At 38.8% G+C, this 20,733-nt stretch overlaps 2 protein-coding genes across 4 annotated transcripts in view; one reads left to right on the top strand and one right to left on the bottom strand.

Moving 5' to 3' along the window:
• LOC110458810 (serine/threonine-protein kinase 17B-like) overlaps positions 1–8,843 on the bottom strand; it is a 34,431-nt gene extending 25,588 nt beyond the window's left edge. The window contains exon 1 of the mRNA XM_021510728.1: positions 8,312–8,843. Coding sequence (XP_021366403.1) covers positions 8,312–8,445 — 134 coding nt within the window. The 5' untranslated portion in view covers positions 8,446–8,843. The remainder of the gene's footprint in view (positions 1–8,311) is intronic.
• A 20-nt stretch (positions 8,844–8,863) lies between these two features.
• LOC110458809 (bifunctional coenzyme A synthase-like) overlaps positions 8,864–20,733 on the top strand; it is a 19,757-nt gene continuing 7,887 nt past the window's right edge. For 2 of the 3 annotated variants that reach the window (XM_021510726.1, XM_021510725.1), the window contains exons 1-8: positions 8,864–8,959; positions 10,667–11,385; positions 12,013–12,227; positions 12,827–12,958; positions 13,811–13,937; positions 14,576–14,703; positions 15,943–16,024; positions 18,248–18,348. In XM_021510726.1, the coding sequence (XP_021366401.1) occupies positions 8,922–8,959; positions 10,667–11,385; positions 12,013–12,227; positions 12,827–12,958; positions 13,811–13,937; positions 14,576–14,703; positions 15,943–16,024; positions 18,248–18,348 (1,542 nt within the window). In that variant the 5' untranslated portion in view covers positions 8,864–8,921. Of the gene's footprint in view, positions 8,960–9,029; positions 9,179–10,666; positions 11,386–12,012; positions 12,228–12,826; positions 12,959–13,810; positions 13,938–14,575; positions 14,704–15,942; positions 16,025–18,247; positions 18,349–20,733 lie in introns of those variants that run through there. The other variant, XM_021510727.1, reaches the window with a different exon arrangement.

Raw genomic sequence — 20,733 nt, 5'->3', positions numbered from 1 at the left:
GGTACACAACAAAGTCTATACCTTCATGTATCACCATAAAAAACAACATTGGACCAGGTACACAACAAAGTCTATACCTTCATGTATCACCATAAAAAACAACTTTGGACTGGGTACACAACAGAGTGTCATTTTGACCTTGACACCACAAAAAAAATCACTTTGGATCAGATACACATCAAACGATCACCTATGAAAACCACCACAGACAGTACTCGCAAAATTATTACTGTGATCTCATAACAAAGAACAAAAGGCTCACTGGGCCTGTTTTGATCACCTATTACTTTTTCATCTGAACTAGACAAGAAGTTTACATGTTTCCACTTCCTTGAGACCATGATTGCTTTTGGTGGATGTCTCATTTTATTTTCATCCAACTTATCAAAATACAACACTTGATAAAGATAATGACAGGATTATACGTGTATGAATAATGATGTTTGGTCAAACTAATTTGGTGAATCTGTGTGTATGAGTCAATCAAAAGTCAGGGTAGCCATTTTGAGGTTTGTTTTTAAGAAATTAAACAAAAATAATGGCATTAATTAGATAAACTTTGGTTACTCATATTGGCTTAGTGGAAGATGAGAAGAAGTTGAAAACGTCTTAACCATTCAAAGAACAGTTGGCCATCTTTGTGAATTAGTTCATACACAACCGCACAGGGTCAGGACCATAAAAGGAAAATTTCTTAACTTTTTACAGGGAAATATTGCTTTACTTCAGGAGAAAATGGGTTTTCTTCCAAACTTTTAAAGGAGCATATCAAGATGCAAGTCAAGCAAATTTAAGTTTAAACCGCTACCCATGTTTTATACACCCCTGGGGTGGATCAGTGATTTCTATATCAAGCTGAAGGTGGATGATGGATGGGAGGTAATACCTTCACAGGTAAATCACAGGTGTTTATCAGTGTCATTATTACCACCTGAACCAATATTAACCCTGTACCACATATTAACACTTGGGCTTCTCAGAGCTTACACATATTCTGATAAACTAGATGATTAAAATTTGTCAACAAAACATATTTAATGGAAGATCTCAATAAATCCATGTCCAATTACAGCTATAATGTGTTAAATTTAGTCAGGAGACATAATGGCATCAACAGTCTGTTGATCAATGGTAAATTCCCACCAAATGATCATGAACAATGATAGCTTTTCCTGAGTTACAATTAATAGATATGGATATGTAGTTCATAAAAATAATATTGGAGAAAACAAGAATTCCACAGGAGTGGATGTGTCGCCTGCTCAGGCATTCTACAGGAGTGGATGTGTCGCCCGCTCAGGCATTCCACAGGAGTGGATGTGGCGCCTGCTCAGGCATTCCACAGGAGAGGATGTGTCGCCTGCTCAGGCATTCCACAGGAGGGGATGTGTCGCCTACTCAGGCATTCCACAGGAGTGGATGTGTCGCCTACTCAGGCATTCCACAGGAGTGGATGTGTCGCCTACTCAGGCATTCCACAGGAGTGGATGTGTCGCCTACTCAGGCATTCCACAGGAGTGGATGTGTCGCCTACTCAGGCATTCCACAGGAGGGGATGTGTCGCCTACTCAGGCATTCCACAGGAGTGGATGTGTCGCCTACTCAGGCATTCCACAGGAGTGGATGTGTCGCCTGCTCAGGCATTCCACAGGAGTGGATGTGTCGCCTGCTCAGGCAACTCTGATGAGATTATGAAGACGGGATCACAGGAATAGCACTGTATAAAGTCTGAGCTCCATCAACCTGAAGAAACCGGACTTATCGCACGGGAACAGTTTTTCTATTTAGAGCAACAGCGACATTGACCTTCGGACCTGAAAATCAGTCCTAAGCAAGCAATATTGGTAAGAAAGTATTGTATAAAGTCTGAGTTTGATCAACCCAAAGAAACTCTAGTTATTGGACAGAAACAGATTTTCTATTCCTAGTAACTTTGACCTTGACCTTTGATCTTCGGACCTGAAAAGCAATCCCAAGCAAGCACTTTTAATAAAGAAGCATCGTATGAAGATTGCGTTAAATCAACCCTAAGGAACTCAAGTTATCGCACTTAGAGAGATTTTCTTTTCATAGTAACGGTGACCTTGACCTTTCGCTTTTGGACCTGAAAAGCAATCTCAACCAAGAACTATTGGTAAGAAATTTTAAAGCACTTTTTGAAGACTGAGCTTGATCGAACTAAAGAAACTCAAGTTATCGCACAGACAAGTTATTGCACGAAAACCTTGTTTTGGACGACCCAACTGACGAAGCTAACAAAGTAATACCTATATGTGGCCTCGTGTTGCAGGTGACACAAAAAGGGAATAACCTTTCACCGACCTCCAGTATAGGTTTCTTACTTGACAAGCCTACTTCAAGTTGGTTAACAGTTTTGGTTACCCACTAGTGGGAACACCCTGGATACTATTTCTTGGTCTATCTTTGTATTATGATGTCAAGTAACAAAATTAATGCTTTGTGAGGTCATATAGTTATGGGAGAAAAGGCCCCAAACCTGTGAGATAATATCACCATGTCTATCTAACTCTCATTAGTAAATTTTCAAATATCAAAAGACACTTGCAATTGGTAAGTCTCATGTTACTTTATACAATTTGAAAATTAACTAATTTGAGTAAGATAAACATGAAAACCAACCATCGCTCTTTGGGGAACCTCTATATTTTACTTCCTACAAGCCAGTCTCCAACATTTTATTTTTTGAACTTGCAAAAACACGAGGAACTTAAAAGAAATATTTATAAGCTATAATAGACTAGGATTATACATATAGTAAGATGGCTTAAACACAACTCGATCACTTGACTGTGAAATCTGACTTTGTACTATCTACGGAACAGCTTACCCACAAGGCATAGGTAAATTGTAGAGAATTAAAGTTTTCAAATTGTTAGCTGAAACACCCAAAGACAACATTGTGGCCAAGTCAATATTGAAATTGGCCTTACATTTCTATGGTGAACCGGTGCTGTGGTGGTCCCGCATAGCTATAATGAGGGTCAGATAAGTCCGGCATTGACCAATACCTGATTAGGCTATAAACTGTCCGGACAATACACGCTGACCCCTACTGGACGGGACATGTTGATTTTCAGCCGGGCTATCTCGACTCCGCTATCTGACATTTCCCCCACTTCACACAAATATGGTTACGTAAACTTTCTGATAAATTTGGACACACATGTCAATAATAAACACAAGTATTTGGGTCAATATGACCGAGGTCAGGTGGTTAAACCTCTGTAACTATATATAGATATAATGTCCAAACCAATTCATCACATTTAGATATAGAATTCAACAAATTAATAGTTTCATCCCTTAACTGGTTTGGAAATTGCCAACAAACAATTTTCACAAATTTGTTCCAGAAAATGGCAGGGATTAATGCAGGAATAGAAAGTTAGTACCCTTTTTTGAAATAGGGGAAAATAATATGCACTGTAGGTGCAGGCCAGAGCCAGGGGGAGAGTACGAGGCATGGATTACATCTTTAATTTTGTTCCTTGCTGTTCATTATAGATTTTAAAATATCAGTAGCAACAACTAATATCAACACAGGGAAAATGAAATAAAGCACTCAGTTGTGGAACTGATGGAAAATTAAAAGATAAATGGAACCAAGACAGATCCATGTGGTAGTATTTTAGTTACAAATGGGTGAATTTTTAAACTGAGATGCTGCTGTCTGAGCATTAACTCATTTCTAAAACTATAATGAACAGTATTTACAATATATATCTTAATTTTGTCTGATCAAATTACGAAATGATAATGATGAAAAATGTTTCATTATCATTAAATATGAAATGTTTGGTTCAGAACGTAGAATATTTAAGAAATCTATTGCATGTTTTTATGCTTTTTTCATAATGTTATATTTAGATACAGATATTCATATATTTAATTTTCATGAAAGCCTACAATTTTCTTTACACTCAATTGCTTCAGATTATAATAATTCTATAATTATCTTCTGACGTTGACCATACTCAGTAATGTTGTGCAGTAGTAAGTCTGGGTATACACGTTTAAATAGGAGAAATTCTTCAGGGGTCTGCACTGAAGCGTGAACTATGAAAACATAACGTGACTGTTTGTAAATGCTGTTGTCTTCCATTTCAATAGCTAAGACATAGTTGTAGAATTATTTCAATTAATGGATCAGAAAGTTGTCAAAGGAATGTACTTAAAGGCATGTTAAAAAGTATGTGGGGAATTTCCCTGCCATGATATTGTCCTTGTAGGACAGGAATGTATACAATGATAACATCATCTAAAGATCGACACTTAAACAAACTATGTATATGTCTCAGGTCTCTAGATCTAGACCAACCCAAATGTTTGTCTGCCTATATATATAGCTACTCAAACGTTTTTGAGCCATATTATCAATACAGCACATATTGGTTACAAATAGGAAAATTTAACTAAGAAACTAGTCAAAGTACCCTAGATTTTGCGATACAATACTCATAAAACAAACACATCTAAAACTTGTATAGTTTGAAGGCCTTGTAATAACGGTGGATGTCTGTGTTAAACAGATCTTGAAGGTCAAGGATTTTTCAGTTATTTGTAACATTTTGACATTTAGCCATTTAATTATAATGCCTGGTAAATGAAGTACAATGCATACAATACTTTATAATGAAAAACACAAGCAAACACTAGTTACCTTTTTCAATATAAGTCCTTTGACCCTAAACCAGGAAAATTTGTTGACAATTTGAGACATGCAATCAATTTTGAATTGTTTTATCACCTTAAAATTTACTAACCTTATACATACATGTAATAAATGATTGGTAAAAAATGAAGGAAACCTTTTTTGCTTGTAAAGAAATTGATATTAATTAGCAAACTCGGAAAAAGGAAGATTGTATTCTATTGGGTGTGGCAACTTTGTTGGCCATTGAAATTTAATATTTTCCTGCTTTGGAGGGTTAAACAATTCCAGAAGACATGTCCTGAAAACCCTAAGACTATTAGTGTTAGTGATCAGTAACCTGGCAAAACAAACTACTCTTTCTCAACAGTTTCAACCCTGATGTGAACAGCTGATACACTCATTATATTAGAAGTTAGTGCTGTACTGGAACGGCTTCTGATGCAGGCATTTTCTGGTGTAACCGTAAATCTTAACTCCCAACACTCTTTATTTAACTATATGTCTGTACATGAACTAGACTGAGAAAGTTACAATCGAGTGAGAAACTGTTCGGTGGTAACAGCGCTAATTTGAACTGATGTAATAACCAGACTAGTGTGTGGAAATGTTTTTCGTAATCAAAATAACAGCAGGAGTAATCTTATATATTATATATATGGTACATTACAGATCTACGTTATAAGAACCCCACATTCTGTTAGCTAGCTGATCATTTTGTCTTACGAGGGTAATTTCTGATAGGTGGCAGTTGTCCAAGGCGTTGGTCAATCACTACGTCCAATACAATGGGACTTGGGCGACATTTGATACTGTCAATCAATAGGGTTAACATCTACGCCAGTAAGTCAATACCATTCAACATTGTGATCCTTGTGTCCGACCAGATAATTAAATTACAAATCCAAACCTGGAAGTATTTCCTTTATCCCAATGTGTTTACATGGTGAGACTAATCTAGTACCTGTAAGCTGCCACTTGGATAACTAGAGCTAACTATTATAGTTTCCCCATCAGAACTACTATGCTACATGAACTAATTTAGAATTCCATTTAAATGTTCTTTTTCGTGTAAAAAAAATAAATTGCTTCTGCACTTGCATAATTTAAATTATCAGCAAATACCTTTGTTGATGTTCAGAAAGAGTGTTATGTTTTCAAATATATATTTATATGGATCCCTTGTTTGATTTGCTTACGAGATGAGTCAGATTTACAGCAGAAAGCATTGTACTGCATGTCTGTGCATCCAAAGACTGATGTTTTATATATATAAGTCAATGTGTTTATTTTAACACTACAGATAACATCAGTACATTTTGTAAATGGTTACAGGCACAAAATTCATATATATATATAACTATATATAGTGTGGTATGGATTTTTACAAGCCTATGGTTTATTTCTTTTCAACAAATTTTATTGGACAAAAACAATTGAACAAATGGATTAAACAGGCTTAGCGGGAATAGCCTATATATAAGTCTTCTCCTAAAAGCCTGTGGTTGTGTTTGTGATAAAGAATTGAAGCGGTTGCTTTATCCATATAGCGATAATTGTCTTTATATTTAGGATCTGAAATCAGGCGAAATTTACATGATCATAGTCTTTCTTGATCAACTTTTTTTAACAACGATTTGGGGCAGGCAGCATACCATTGTAGCAAGTAACTTTTAGTTATGAATAAAGACAGCATATTATTACAATGTCGTATTACACTTCACAGTAATGTTACCTGTGATCACCATTTTCACAGACCAACTATTTATAGTAATATACATGTCTGTACATTCAATGACGTTTCATAATTTTGTAGTAAGTCATAAGAAGAGGTGAAGCAGCCTGTTTCCTGCCTCCAAATTAATAACTTTACACTCAGTAAGTATATATATCTACACATCCTCGGATGTAAATGTGATCTTAGGTGAACCGATTCTGAAATGTAGCTGTAAAGTGAACTCCTTCACACAACTGTATGTTATTGATCAACGTCTCACAGCTTGTTGTAATTTACACAGTAAATAAGGATTCACACACGGACAATTTGAGTTACTTGAACCTGCAATCTCAGACTTTCCAGTCAGATGCTCTTCCACTGAGCTGAAAGGAAATTCCTTACAGCCACAGCTAGTAATGTGCACCCGCTATGTACAATGAACATCATTTCCACTCCTTTGCCTTAAAAGACAACCACAACCCAGGTTTATTTTTGCTTCCTGCCAAGGGTTTCCCACTACCTTGAACAGGGAGGTTAAACAGCAGTTTGTAATACATTGTTTTCTAGATACCTTTTCTCTCCGGATTTGACCAGGTTTTAGTTACGTGTGTCACATGATACTTCCAGTATATATACTGAAAACTGAGTCGCATAAAAATATATGCAAAAAAAAGGTGTGTGTTTCCACACTGCATAAACGACAGCCACATGCGTCCAAATTCACCAATGTTTAACTGCAACGAAATTTGTTTGCTACCGTTTACTTTTTACATGTGAAGTATTTGTCTATAACCTGATGGGGAACGTCCCTTGTATGTACCTCAGTATGATGGACACATTGTGGGATGTACCCCTTAAAGAATGGGTGCATTTGCTGGGGTTGAGACCCATGATCCCAGACTTTCTAGTCTAATGCTGATCTAAAGAAAATTCCATCTTGCTAATTAGCTTGTAAGGCGACTTTGACACTAAAATTTTACAATGTGCACTCTTTACACTCTTTCCTTTTTATGATATGTCTCCCTTGGCACTTGTCCTCATATCCGACAGACCCTAGCAATCCTGATGACGTTAAACCCTGATAGTAGAGTGATAATGTCTGACACAATGTTAGGTGCTTTTAGTACCTGGTAGTTTAAGTGCCTGAAAATAGGCTGTTTTAGTACTTTTTGGTAAGACAAAGATCGAAAGCTGAAAAATCTAAAAGCATGAAATCAACATACACACAAAAAGCAAACGAAGTACAAAGCTGAAACCTGTCGCAGTGCATCAAACAGAAATAAATTTTGAGAAGTAAGGGAAATATATTACAAAAGTACCCAACAACAGCCTACTGTATTTGATCGTCTCTTACCCCCACTTCAACTTAGATCTGACAGGTTGGGGAAAACCACCAATTCGCGTATAATAATTAATATGCAAACTCGCCTATTATACGCCAGTTGGAGTATGGATTTGTTACTAAAAATAATCCAATCGCTTTAACAGTAACTTTTGCAAGATATTATTAAAAATCGCATTAATTTACGACAAGGTAAATAATAACTTGCTAAAAGATGTTTACTGAAAGTGTTGGCTACTTAGAAAATTGATTTTACTTTACCGGAAGTATTGCATCTATTTTTGGTACTTTCCTAAAAGCAAATAAAGTTTATTTTTGCATTTGTATTATGTTTCATGACTGAATAAATGCGACTTGCTTGGACACACAATTTGAAAAACTGATTTTGGATATTTTTAGTAACAAATCCAAACACAATTGGCGTATAACAGGCGAGTTTGCGTATTATACGCAAGTTGGTGGTTTTCCCCGACCTGTTGAAAGACATATATATATATCAAAATTTGCAACCAAAAGGGGCAAACTTAAAATCTAGTCCAACAGAACACATTTTGAGGAATATCTTAAGCCCTTTGCTTACCTGCCAATCTCCCCTTGGACATCATACTTGTCTGTTAAGGCGCCATTTACGATGGAGGTGTTGGGTTGGTATTTACAATCTTTTGGGAATCCATCTACACTGTTGTGGTAATGAACACTGTGTAATCCATTCATTCTGTGGCAGTATCTTCACCCGAAAATACACACGATGCTCTTACCTATCGCTTGTCAAAATTATAATAAGGTTCGCCATTTTGACAAATAGATCAGGTAAATAAATCTACTTATTTATGATTGTCGCAATTATTAACGGATTCTTTGAATTCCAAAGATTGTCAGAAAGTGTTCCACTGTGAATACACGTTTTGCCCCAGTTATTAAGGTCACCTTGTTCGAACATAGCCACTTGAGAGGCTTCCTGTTTCAGTTTCTAATCATGTCCAGCTCCTGTGTGTCTAGACCGTGAGATCGAGGACTGTACTTACTTTTCCTTTGACGTACGTAATACACTGTGTATTCCAGGGTGACTGTCGTTTCAAAAGCGGAAATGGGCACACTTCCACAAAGGTCGCCTCATAACGAGACTCTACAGAATAATGTACAAAACGGATATGGTGGTGATTTAAATTTCCGGATTATTTTACGTTCATATGTCAGTGGATGATATTTATTTACAGAGAAGAGTCCGGTAATCTATTTACTTTGTGTTGTCGTAGGTAGTAAATAGCATAATTCACGGCACGTGATAATGATCAAACGAATTATTGTAAAATTTACCGTTTACTGATAACTTCATCATCGGCCATCGTTTGACATATTATAATCGCCCTAATAACGTTTTAGAGATGTGCACTTTGGCCGGTGTGTTTACATTCTGACCTGCTGCACGCCTCGGGCTGGGGACTTGGTAATGGTTTTAGTCAATAATACACAAATGTTCAACACATATACTTTATGTTTGTATATTAATATAGTCATAAAGTAATCATAGGCAAGACATAAATATGGAGTTATTTATTCGGAGCAAGATGCATGACAGTGATGAGTAAAGCTGGGCTGTCCAGTGATTGTCAGTAGTAAGGCCTAACCTGTGTTACAAGCAATGGGTCGAAAGACAATCAACATCAATTTCTCATTAGGTTTATGATTTTGTGCTTTGTCGCTCCACATTTCATACAACAGCACTGATACTTTAATGAATGCTTTGCAACAATACACCCTGAACTAATTATCAACAGGCAGTAAGCTGAGTATTTAAGGCAAAAACTACACTTTCTAGAATATACTTTCTGTCACCCTGGTAAAATACTAGCCACTTCCTACCGACTCAGCCAGGGAGAATTTCTTTTTAGCTCATTCGGTAGAGGGTATAAGACTTGTAAGTCAGAAGTCCCAGGTTCGACTCTAAATAGCGGAGCCATTGAAAGATATAATGACCTCTATTAAATTGGCGCCCACATAGGGACCCAGGAGATATGACATAAATACTTAGTCATACTTGTGTGGCAGGTTTTAGTTGTACATAAGAATTAAAGTTGCCTCCTAGCTTCGAGCTAGAGGGAATTTCCCTTTAGCTCAGTGGTAGATCATCGGATTAGGAACCTGGAGATTGATGGTTCGATCCCTGGTAGAAGCACACTATTCTCTTTCCTGTTATACACTTGCAATGGAATCTATATGACCCCTGGAAAACTTGGGACTCACGTTCCTTTCCTGGAGGGGGATTATCTCGCTCTGGTAAAATACTTGACCGCTTTTTCCCCGACTTGGCTAGGGAGAATTTCTCTAGCAATTATTATATATATACTTGCCAACTTTTTGAAATTTTCATTGGAGAGATTCTGCATGCTCAAAATTAAATATATGTAACAGGACGAGGAATAGTGATAAAGATAGTGCTGTCGCTGGGGCTCGAACCCACGACCCTTGGCTTTCCAGCCCGATGCTCTACCGCTGAACTTAAGGGAAATTCCCTACAGCTGACGTTTGTAAGGCAACCTAATCAATGCACATCTTTTACATATATACCCCCTACAGGCAAAAAACACCTTTATAATGAAATATCTTGAATTGTTCAAATAATTTAGCAAATTCACTGGTAGAAATCACTAAATTTAAGGAACCAAATCGGAAGTCTCCCTCCTAAATAGGGAGAGTTGGCAAGAATGCTCTAATTCTTTCGGTAGAGTGAAACTTGGAATATTTTCGAGACAAAAGCTATAAGCAACAAGATGCATTGAAACGAGTCCCGTACAACTATGCAGGTAGCTCAATCAGGAGAGCGTCTTTCGGAGAGTCCTGGGTTCAAACTCCAGTCTTGCCGTTGTATTTCACTTTCTCCTGTTTCACATTAACAAACTGTTGAAGACTAATCCAGCTTTGTTTCTCATTCCAGGAGAGCTAGTTGTTATGCTCTTCGTGCGTGTTACCAGGGTGTACAGGATCTAGGTAAGATGTTCCGCACAGGCCTCCTAATATTGACTCGCCCCCTTCCAGTGCTTGGGGACAGCATCTCACCTCTGTTGACAGAGGTGGCAAAGATTGTCGGGGCAACTCTCTACGTCCACATACAGCCAAACACTACTCGTGACAATAAAGTATTTACGATTTCCCAGACTCCCTACACCCAGGAACTTCGTACTTTCATCACACAGCTGTATATCTGTAGTGCTTCCGTCTGCAATCACCTCAACGTTAACATTTTGTTAGGTCATATCTCAAACAAGTCTTGTTTCCCGTGGGACGTAAATTACAGGATAAAGCCTAACTGTGATGTTATCTTGTTTGATGATGACCACTGGCTTGGCAAAGACAACACGACCAGAACCAGCTTGTTGGAAAACATTTCCAAAAAATTTCAACCGGATTGTCGCTTTAAACCTGCCATTGAAGTTGTCAATGTTGATCAATGTCACAACGAAAGTGCTGGATTATTGTCACAATCAAATGGACCTAGTGGAGGGCCGTCCTCCCTGATTTCCAGTTTTAACAACACGGTGCTGGGAGGTACATTTGATCACATACACACTGGTCACAAGATCCTGCTGGGCGAGGGATGTTTACTCGCGGATAAACGACTCACTGTCGGAGTCACTGACGGAGACATGAACAATAGTAAGTTGTATTGGAATAACTGCTGACAAATTTCACCTAACAATATTGGTACTATCTAGTTAATTATTTGGATCAGTGTGAACCTGAATATGGAAAAAAAAACATAAGGTCAATCCCAGGCAGGCAGTATAATCTATTGTTGGTAAGGCAGGTAGTGTAAATATAAAGTTTGTCAGATAGGAAGCGAATTAAGTATAAACATATCGTTTGTATGACCATATCAGAGGGAATCACTATTTACATATTACAATGTACCACCTTAATTCTGAAAACAATTTTGTTTTTAAAGATGTTCAAAACATCCAATTCTACCTGGTTGTAAGATTTGAATTAAAAATGAAAACTGATAAAAAGAATTGACAGATACAGACACGTAACTTTAGATTCATTAATACCTCATGAATCTAGCCACCTTTTTAATCGCGTTGCTTCACTATACAGCAGTGTTTTATGGAGACATTAGCAATAAAGTATCCTCTATTAATCTTTCTGTCTAGTATTCCAGCCACCTCTACTGGGAGTAATGTTGGCTAGATAGCCACTACTATAGGATCACCTGGTCAGTGATAATACACTCTGATCCATGGTTGAATTAATTGCATTAATCTGTAAATTTAATCATTCTAGAGAAGACACTTCCTGAGCTGATTCAACCATTACAGTCTAGACTGGAGTCTGTTAAAACTTTCATACAGGAAGTTCGCCCAAATATCTGTCCAAACGTTGTTCCTATCTACGATGCGTTCGGCCCAACCATCACAGACGCCGATCTACAGTGTATCATTCTCAGTCAGGAGACCAGAAAAGGGGGACAGATGGTCAACGAGGAACGCCAAAAAAAGGTAAGAGAATAATCTCAGATGCACTAACAGTAAAACTTGCCCAAGCAGAATTTGTTTTTTCATCTTCCATAACTAAAAATGTTTATAAATCCTGACTGTTAAACTTCACTTGTAACTGTTAACTCACCTGGTGATGGTCCACAGGATCAAGTTTTTAACTCACCTGGTGATGGTCCACAGGATCAAGTTTTTAACTCACTTGTTGATGGTCCACAGGATCAAGTGAGCTCATTCCTTAGCAAGGTGTCCATCATTTGTTCGTCCATCATTTTTTTCTTTAAAAGACTACTTATCTAGATTGGCTGAAGGGATTTTGACCAATTTTGGCATGAATCATCTCTCTACCAGTCCATGTGAAGGAATGATTTTATCTTATCTAGTTAAGAGCACCCTATACTAGTGCCAAGGGAATTCTGTGTTGCATAAACTCAGTCTTCTCTATATACAGGCCTATGTTACAAGGTTTTCCCCTCCTAAAGCTTTGCATTACTATTACTTGTGTAACCAAGATTTTCCATCCTGTAGCTATATATAGCCTGCTGACTTGCACCAGGGATTTTCCCTATTGTTGCTATATATAGTCTTACTTATGTTGTCAGGGTTTCCCCCAAATGGAGGAGTTTGTAATAGATCTTGTTGAAGATCAACAACATGATGAATATGAAGAAAACAAAATCAGCTCATCATCTTTTCGCAAACGCTTGCTGGGGACCATGATAAACACTCCACAGGTATGTCATACAAACAAATACTCATAAACAGTCCACAGGTATGTCATACAAACAAATACTCATAAACAGTCCAAAGGTATGTCATACAAACAAATACTCATAAACACTCCACAGGTATGTCATACAAACAAATACTCATAAACAGTCCACAGGTATGTCATACAAACAAATACTAGTAAACACTCCACAGGTATGTCATACAAACAAATACTCATAAACACTCCACAGGTATGCCATACAAACAAATACAAACAAATACTAACAAACACTCCACAGGTATGTCATACAAACAAATTACATCAAATTCTGTGTCGCTCATATTTGGTTAAAACCTCACAGATAACTTTCTCTCGTGGATCCAAATAAATCTGATTTATTTTAACAGAAGAAATCCAAGTTGGCCATCGTCAATTCTGAGTGCCTGATACCTTATGACATATGACCGAGATTCAGTAAATTTTCATTGGTTTAAATGTCTATTACAATGTTTATACAGGCAATGTACCGGGTAATTGTAAAATAAATACCAACAGTCACTATTAATCCAAGCTTTCGGTTTCTATGCCTGATTTGGGGCTAAGACTGAAAGCTTGGATTGAGAGGGTCTCCTGATATTTGTCACAATGGTTTAAAGTTTAGGATGTCTGTTTCTGCTATAACCCTGATTCAGTGCTGATTGTATTTTAGCAGTGTGAAACCTGTTCTACTTTTTAAAAACTTTACTCTGTCCAGCTAGAGACTTGTTAAAATCCACACTTGTTCTTTAATATAACGTTATAAAATGGTTAAGGTACATATTTGTATGTGACTTTGTGTGATCTAAAAGTTGTATGACTCTGGCACAACTTGTAGAAGAAGAAGAACTTGATGTCAGTTCCATATGTGATAGGGCTGACAGGAGGAATAGCCAGTGGAAAGTCAGCCATTTGTAAACGACTGGAAGGGTTGGGGGCTGCCAGCATAGACTGTGATAAACTAGGTAAGTTATGATTTAGACTTAAGGGTACATGCTACCTTGGCCCACTAAGTCTAAGTCTAAAATTTCCCATAGACAATACATTGCTTGAGATTTTCCTTTACTGTGAGATGTTTTATACAAGTGGGCCCTTGCTTAGTCTAGTATGTTTTCTTTTACAAAAGATTTCCAACCTGCACATGGTGATTAAGGCTTTATTGATCAGTTGATGACACAATTACAATGTAAGGGAGATAACTCAAATAACACGGATCACAGGTGTAATGTGTATAAGGTAGCATATTCCCTTAACACTAACAAAGATTATAGGAAGGATATCTCAGGTAGCATATAACTTTAAAGTCTATGTGTGTAGAATGAAAATAATACTTGTTACATATTTAAAGTGTTATTTGCCCAATATACTGTGGTTTCCTCCCTTCTCCATTTTCCTGTTTTTGTCTCTGTCAGTACATGTATAAGTAATGTAGTATACATTATTCTAGTCAGCTAGTTCCAAATGTGTAGCATGTCAATGCGATGCTGTAATGATGGAAAGAAACCCCTCACAATATATGAGAATCTAGGTATGTAAAGTTCGTCAAGATTTGATCATCAAATTGTGTCAAGTACAACATGTATCTCTGTGGTTGTTTCACTAGGCCACCAGGTGTACATGAAGGGCCTGCCAGCCTACAATAGACTGGTCGAGGTGTTCGGGTCATCCATAGTTGGTGAGGACGAGGAAATCAACAGAAGAGCTCTAGGGCCCATTGTGTTCAGCGACCCGGTAATTACTGGAATTTCCTTTAGCAGATGATCCTTTGTTTTCATGGAACTTTTGTTGATTTCAAACTTTTTTACATTTTTGTTGATGTAAAATATATTAATGTGGAACAATTTTTAATTATAACTTCGTAAAGGGCTCAATGTTTGTTAGCCTATAGATGTGAAACCATGGATGTAATGTTAAGTGTGGAACAGTTCATTGTTTTGTAGGCCACACAACCTATAGGGTATATATTGGAGTGGATGTCTATTATAGTGGGTAAGACAGCCTATAAGGGATTGGAGTGGATGTCTATTATAGTGGGTAAGACAACCTATAGGGTATTGGAGTGGATGTATATTATAGAGGGTAAGACAGCCTATAAGGTATTGGAGTGGATGTCTATTATAGTGGGTAAGACAACCTATAGGGTATTGGAGTGGATGTATATTATAGAGGGTAAGACAGCCTATAAGGTATTGGAGTGGATGTCTATTATAGTGGGTAAGACAGCCTATAAGGTATTGGAGTGGATGTCTATTATAGTGGATAAGACAGCCTATAAGGTATTGGAGAGGATGTCTATTATAGTGGGTAGGACAGCCTATAAGGTATTGGAGTGGATGTCTATTATAGAGGGTGGGACAGCAGATAAGGTATTGGAGTGGATGTCTATTATAGTGGGTAGGACAGTCTATAAGGTATTGGAGTGGATGTCTATTATAGAGGGTGGGACAGCCGATAAGGTATTGGAGTGGATGTCTATTATAGTGGGTAAGACAGCCTATAAGGTATTGTAGTGGAAGTCTATTATAGTGGGTAAGACAACCTATAAGGTATTGGAGTGGATGTCTATTACAGTGGGTAGGACAGCCTATAAGGTATTGGAGTGGATGTCTATTATAGGGGGTAAGACAGCCTATAAGGTATTGGAGTGGATGTCTATTATACTGGGTAGGACAGTCTATAAGGTATTGGAGTGGATATCTATTATAGTGGGTAAGACAGCCTATAAGGAATTGGAGTGGATGTCTATTATAGTGGGTAAGACAGCCTATAAGGCATTGGAGTGGATGTCTATTATAGTGGGTAAGACAGCCTATAAGGTATTGGAGTGGATGTCTATTATAGTGGGTAAGACAGCCTATTAGAGAAAGAAGGGGATATGTATTACTGCGACTAGATAAGTTATAATCTCAGTATGTATCTATTCTGGTAATAATGATTCATCTTAGTCACTGAAATGTTTTTACTCTGTAGGAAAAACTGAAGATGTTGAATTCCATCGTCTGGCCTGAGATTTCTAAGTTAGCGGAGGAGACGATACAGCAATTCAGACTGGGTATGTCACGCCTGACATAGTAATTGCCTGTATATACAACAAGGAACCTGTCTAAACAGACCAGTAACTTATCTAAACAGACCAGGGTGCACTTGTATAAACAGACCAGTCACCCATCTTAACAGACCAGTCACTCATCTAAACAGACCAGGGCGCTCTTGTATAAACAGACCAGTCACCTGTCTAAACAGACCAGTCACCCATCTTAACAGACCAGTCACTCATCTAAACAGACCAGTCACTCATCTAAACAGACAAGTCACCCATCTTAACAGACCAGTCACTCATCTAAACAGACCAGGGTGCACTTGTATAAACAGACCAGTCACCTGTCTAAACAGACCAGTCTCCCATCTTAACAGACCAGTCACTCATCTAAACAGACCAGTCACCCGTCTAAACAGACCAGTCCCCTGTCTAAACAGACCACTCACCCATCTAAACAGACCAGACACTCATCTAAACAGACAAGTCCCCCATCTTAACAGACCCGTCACTCCTCTAAACAGACAAGTCACCCATCTTAACATACCAGTCACTCATCTAAGCAGACCAGTCACTCATCCAAACCGACCAGCCACCCATCTAAACAGACCAGTCACTCATCTAAACAGACCAGTCACCTGTCTAAACAGACCAGTAACTCATCTAAACAGATTAGTCACTCATCTAAACAGACCAGGGCGCACTTGTATAAACAGACCAGTCACCTGTCTAAACAGACCAGTCACCCATCTTAACAGACCAGTCACACATCTAAACAGACCACGGCACACTTGTATAAACAGACCAGTCACCTGTCTAAACAGACCAGTCACCCATCTTAACAGACTAGTCACCTGTGTGTATTCCTCACTTATGTTTGTGCGCTGCCCATCCACACATATTCTATGAGACTGCTATGGATATCAGATATCTTTTGAAGGAATTATTGGGGTTTTATGAAACTTACAAGGTATCCTTTCTACCTAAATCCCTCAATAAAAATCAGTGGCTGAACAAATTAGTAAAATTTAATGAGGCTTCTGCGATTTGATCAATAATACAACAGTAACATTTATGTATAACATTAACTCTTTGATCTTGGATAAATTGATGTCTGTCACTGTTTTACTAAAACTGGTGTAACAGGAGAAAAAGAAATGCAATGGCCTGACCAGGGTTCGAACCTGGGACCCTCCGAACTGTAGCTGGACACTCTACCAATATTGAGTTACCTGTTCACTGATGATTGACCCAGTCCAGTTCACTACCCAGGTGACACGACCATACACTTCCAAGGAATTTTTGTTATAACTACCCTACTGTCAGTGTGGTAATACCCATGGCATACATTCCGTTATAAACATACGTTTAGTAACCCTTAGTGGAGCTGTGATTGGCTGAAGGTTTCCATTAATTCAATTGTAACATCAAAACCAGGATAACTTCGTGGTATCACATGCTTCACAAAAGATGGAAGCTCAAGAGTCAAAAAGGGTGATATTTATGATTATGAAATTTGTTTTTACAAATCTTAATTACATGTATGTGAAAACTTTGCTTCCATTTGATATATTAATCAAACATAACATTTTTGATTGTAACCAGCCATAGGCTTGTTGAAATGAAAATTCTTATACCTGCACAAATCTCATAAAATGAAAAGAATTGTATCCTCTGATTATAAATATTTACTTTGAATGATGACTGACAAAGCAAAGTATTGCAAGGCAATCCATGGTCCCTCACCGGTGATGATTTATGTCAGGAAGCATAGGTCACAGTGAGGTCACAGTGACTTACTTCTTGCACTCCACCATCCTCAGATGTCCTTGTACACTATATCTGGTTACTCCAGGTGAAATTGTATAGAAGATGTGCCCAGACAAACATTTTCAAAAGTTAAAGTCAACGGTCAAGTCATAGGTCACAGTGACCTAATTCTTGCACTCTGCACTCCGCCATCCCAAGATGTCTTTGTATACCAAATCTGGTTACTCCAGGTGAAATAGTATAGATGATATGCCCCAGACAAACCTCTCGGGCGAACGGAAGGAGGGACGGGCGGACAGACAGAGTACAAACCTCTAGTCCCCCCGGGAACCAGTTGGGGACTAATTAACTGATTCACACATTTGAACCCTTCTAATGCAAAGGTTGGAATAGTTCATTATGACATTTCAGGGGTGATTGATTTAAAGATGTGATAATATCTTTGATTACGTTTTTTTTTTTTTTCAGAGGGTATGGAGGTGGTGGTGTTAGAAGCTGCTCTCCTCCTGGATGCTGGGTGGGACAAACTGGTACATGAAGTGTGGACCACAATCATTCCAAGGCAAGAGGTCAGTCTGTATTGTTGGTAGAGTCTGCATATTGAATGAGGTCACAGGTATTTCCTTTATTGTGTCCTCAATCGGGGCCAGTATTCACGAAACTGTTATCTTGCTCAAAGTCAGATTTTGTGCTCAAGCCTAATTTCATATTCCAGTGATAAATTTATGAAAAATCACTTTTTGTCAATGATCTGGAAGAATTTGGAAGAGTCAGGGCTGAAGACCATTTTCAATGTAAAAACTTAGCTTTTTGACCGTGTAACATGATTTTAAACCAGCAGCAAGAAAGTAGGTTTGAGCACAGAATCCCTTCGAGCACGAGAACAATTTCATGAATACGGGCCTTGATCATGATACACAAGCACACAAATTCTACAAATTTTGTATCTTTTGTCGAAAGAAGTGTCCAAATTTATAGAGTTTCCACGTAGCATGGGTGAATGGGATTGGTTATTATTTAGTAATAACATGTAGATACATTATAATCAAATCTTCAGAGTAGACCCATGAAGGTATAGTAGTTTTTGTCTCAGCTGCATTGGATGTTGTGAAGGAGCGACGTCGGCGTCAATGTTAGCCTACATTTTCTGGTCCAGTGACTGTTAAAGCATCCTCATCAATGTTTTAAGTTTTAGTCCTAGACTACTAAACTGACACTATATATACATGCTGGGTAGTACATCTAAATTATAACCTCCACTACTGTGTAGGTCATGACCTAGTTGTTACAGTTGCTGTGTAGGTCCTGACCTAGTTGTTTCAGCTGCTGTGTAGGTCCTGACCTAGTTGTTACAGCTGCTGTGTAGGTCCTGACCTAGTTGTTACAGCTGCTGTGTAGGTCCTGACCTAGTTGTAACAGCTGCTTTGTAGGTCCTGACCTAGTTGTAACAGCTGCTGTGTACTTCCTGACCTAGTTGTTTCAGCTGCTGTGTACGTCCTGACCTAGTTGTTACAGCTACTGTGTAGGTCCTGACCTAATTGTTACAGCTGCTGTGTACGTCCTGCCCTAGTTGTTACAGCTGCTGTGTAGGCCCTGATCTAGTTGTTACGGCTGCTGTGTAGGTCCTGACCTACTTGTTACAGCTACTGTGTAGGTCATGACCTAGTTGTTACAGGTGCTGTGTAGGTCCTGAACTAGTTGTAACAGCTGCTGTGTACGTCCTGACCTAGTTGTAACAGCTGCTGTGTACTTCCTGTCCTAGTTGTAACAGCTGCTGTGTACTTCCTGACCTAGTTGTCACAGCTGCTGTGTACTTCCTGACCTAGTTGTTTCAGCTGCTGTGTACGTCCTGACCTAGTTGTTACAGCTGCTGTGTAGGGACGGACCTAGTTGTTACAGCTGCTGTGTAGGTCATGAACTAGTTGTTACAGCTGCTGTGTACGTCCTGCCCTAGTTGTACAGCTGCTGGGTACGTCCTGACCTAGTTGTTACAGCTGCTGTGTACATCCTGACCTAGCTGTTACAGCTGCTGTGTAGGTCCTGACCTAGTTGTTACCGCTGCTGTGTACATCCTGACCTAGTTGTTACAGCTGCTATGTAGGTCCTGACCTAGTTGTTACAGCTGCTGTTTAGGTCATGACCTAGTTGTTACAGCTGCTGTGTAGGTCCTGAACTAGTTCTAACAGCTGCTGTGTACGTCCTGACCTAGTTGTAACAGCTGCTGTGTACTTCCTGTCCTAGTTGTAACAGCTGCTGTGTACTTCCTGACCTAGTTGTTTCAGCTGCTGTGTACGTCCTGACCTAGTTGTTACAGCTACTGTGTAGGTCCTGACCTAATTGTTACAGCTGCTGTGTACGTCCTGCCCTAGTTGTACCGCTGCTGTGTACGTCCTGACCTAGTTGTTACAGCTACTGTGTAGGTCCTGACCTAGTTGTTACAGGCGCTGTGTAGGTCCTGACCTAGTTGTTACAGCTGCTGTTTAGGTCATGACCTAGTTGTTACAGCTGCTGTGTAGGTCCTGACCTAGGTGTTACAGCTGCTGTGTAGGTCCTGAACTAGTTCTAACAGCTGCTGTGTACGTCCTGACCTAGTTGTAACAGCTGCTGTGTACTTCCTGTCCTAGTTGTAACAGCTGCTGTGTACTTCCTGACCTAGTTGTAACAGCTGCTGTGTAGTTCCTGACTTAGTTGTTTCAGCTGCTGTGTACGTCCTGACCTAGTTGTTACAGCTGCTGTGTAGGTCCTGAACTAGTTGTAACAGCTGCTGTGTACGTCCTGACCTAGTTGTAACAGCTGCTGTGTACTTCCTGACCTAGTTGTTTCAGCTGCTGTGTACGTCCTGACCTAGTTGTTACAGCTGCTGTGTAGGTCCTGATCTAGTTGTTACGGCTGCTGTGTAGGTCCTGACCTACTTGTTACAGCTACTGTGTAGGTCCTGACCTAGTTGTTACAGG

The sequence above is a fragment of the Mizuhopecten yessoensis genome, unplaced genomic scaffold (assembly GCF_002113885.1).
Source record: "Mizuhopecten yessoensis strain PY_sf001 unplaced genomic scaffold, ASM211388v2 scaffold9833, whole genome shotgun sequence".
In the NCBI taxonomy this organism is placed as follows: Eukaryota; Metazoa; Mollusca; class Bivalvia; order Pectinida; family Pectinidae; genus Mizuhopecten; species Mizuhopecten yessoensis.
The sequence above is the reverse complement of the archived record's forward strand: the minus strand, read 5'-3'. Positions and strand labels throughout refer to the sequence as shown.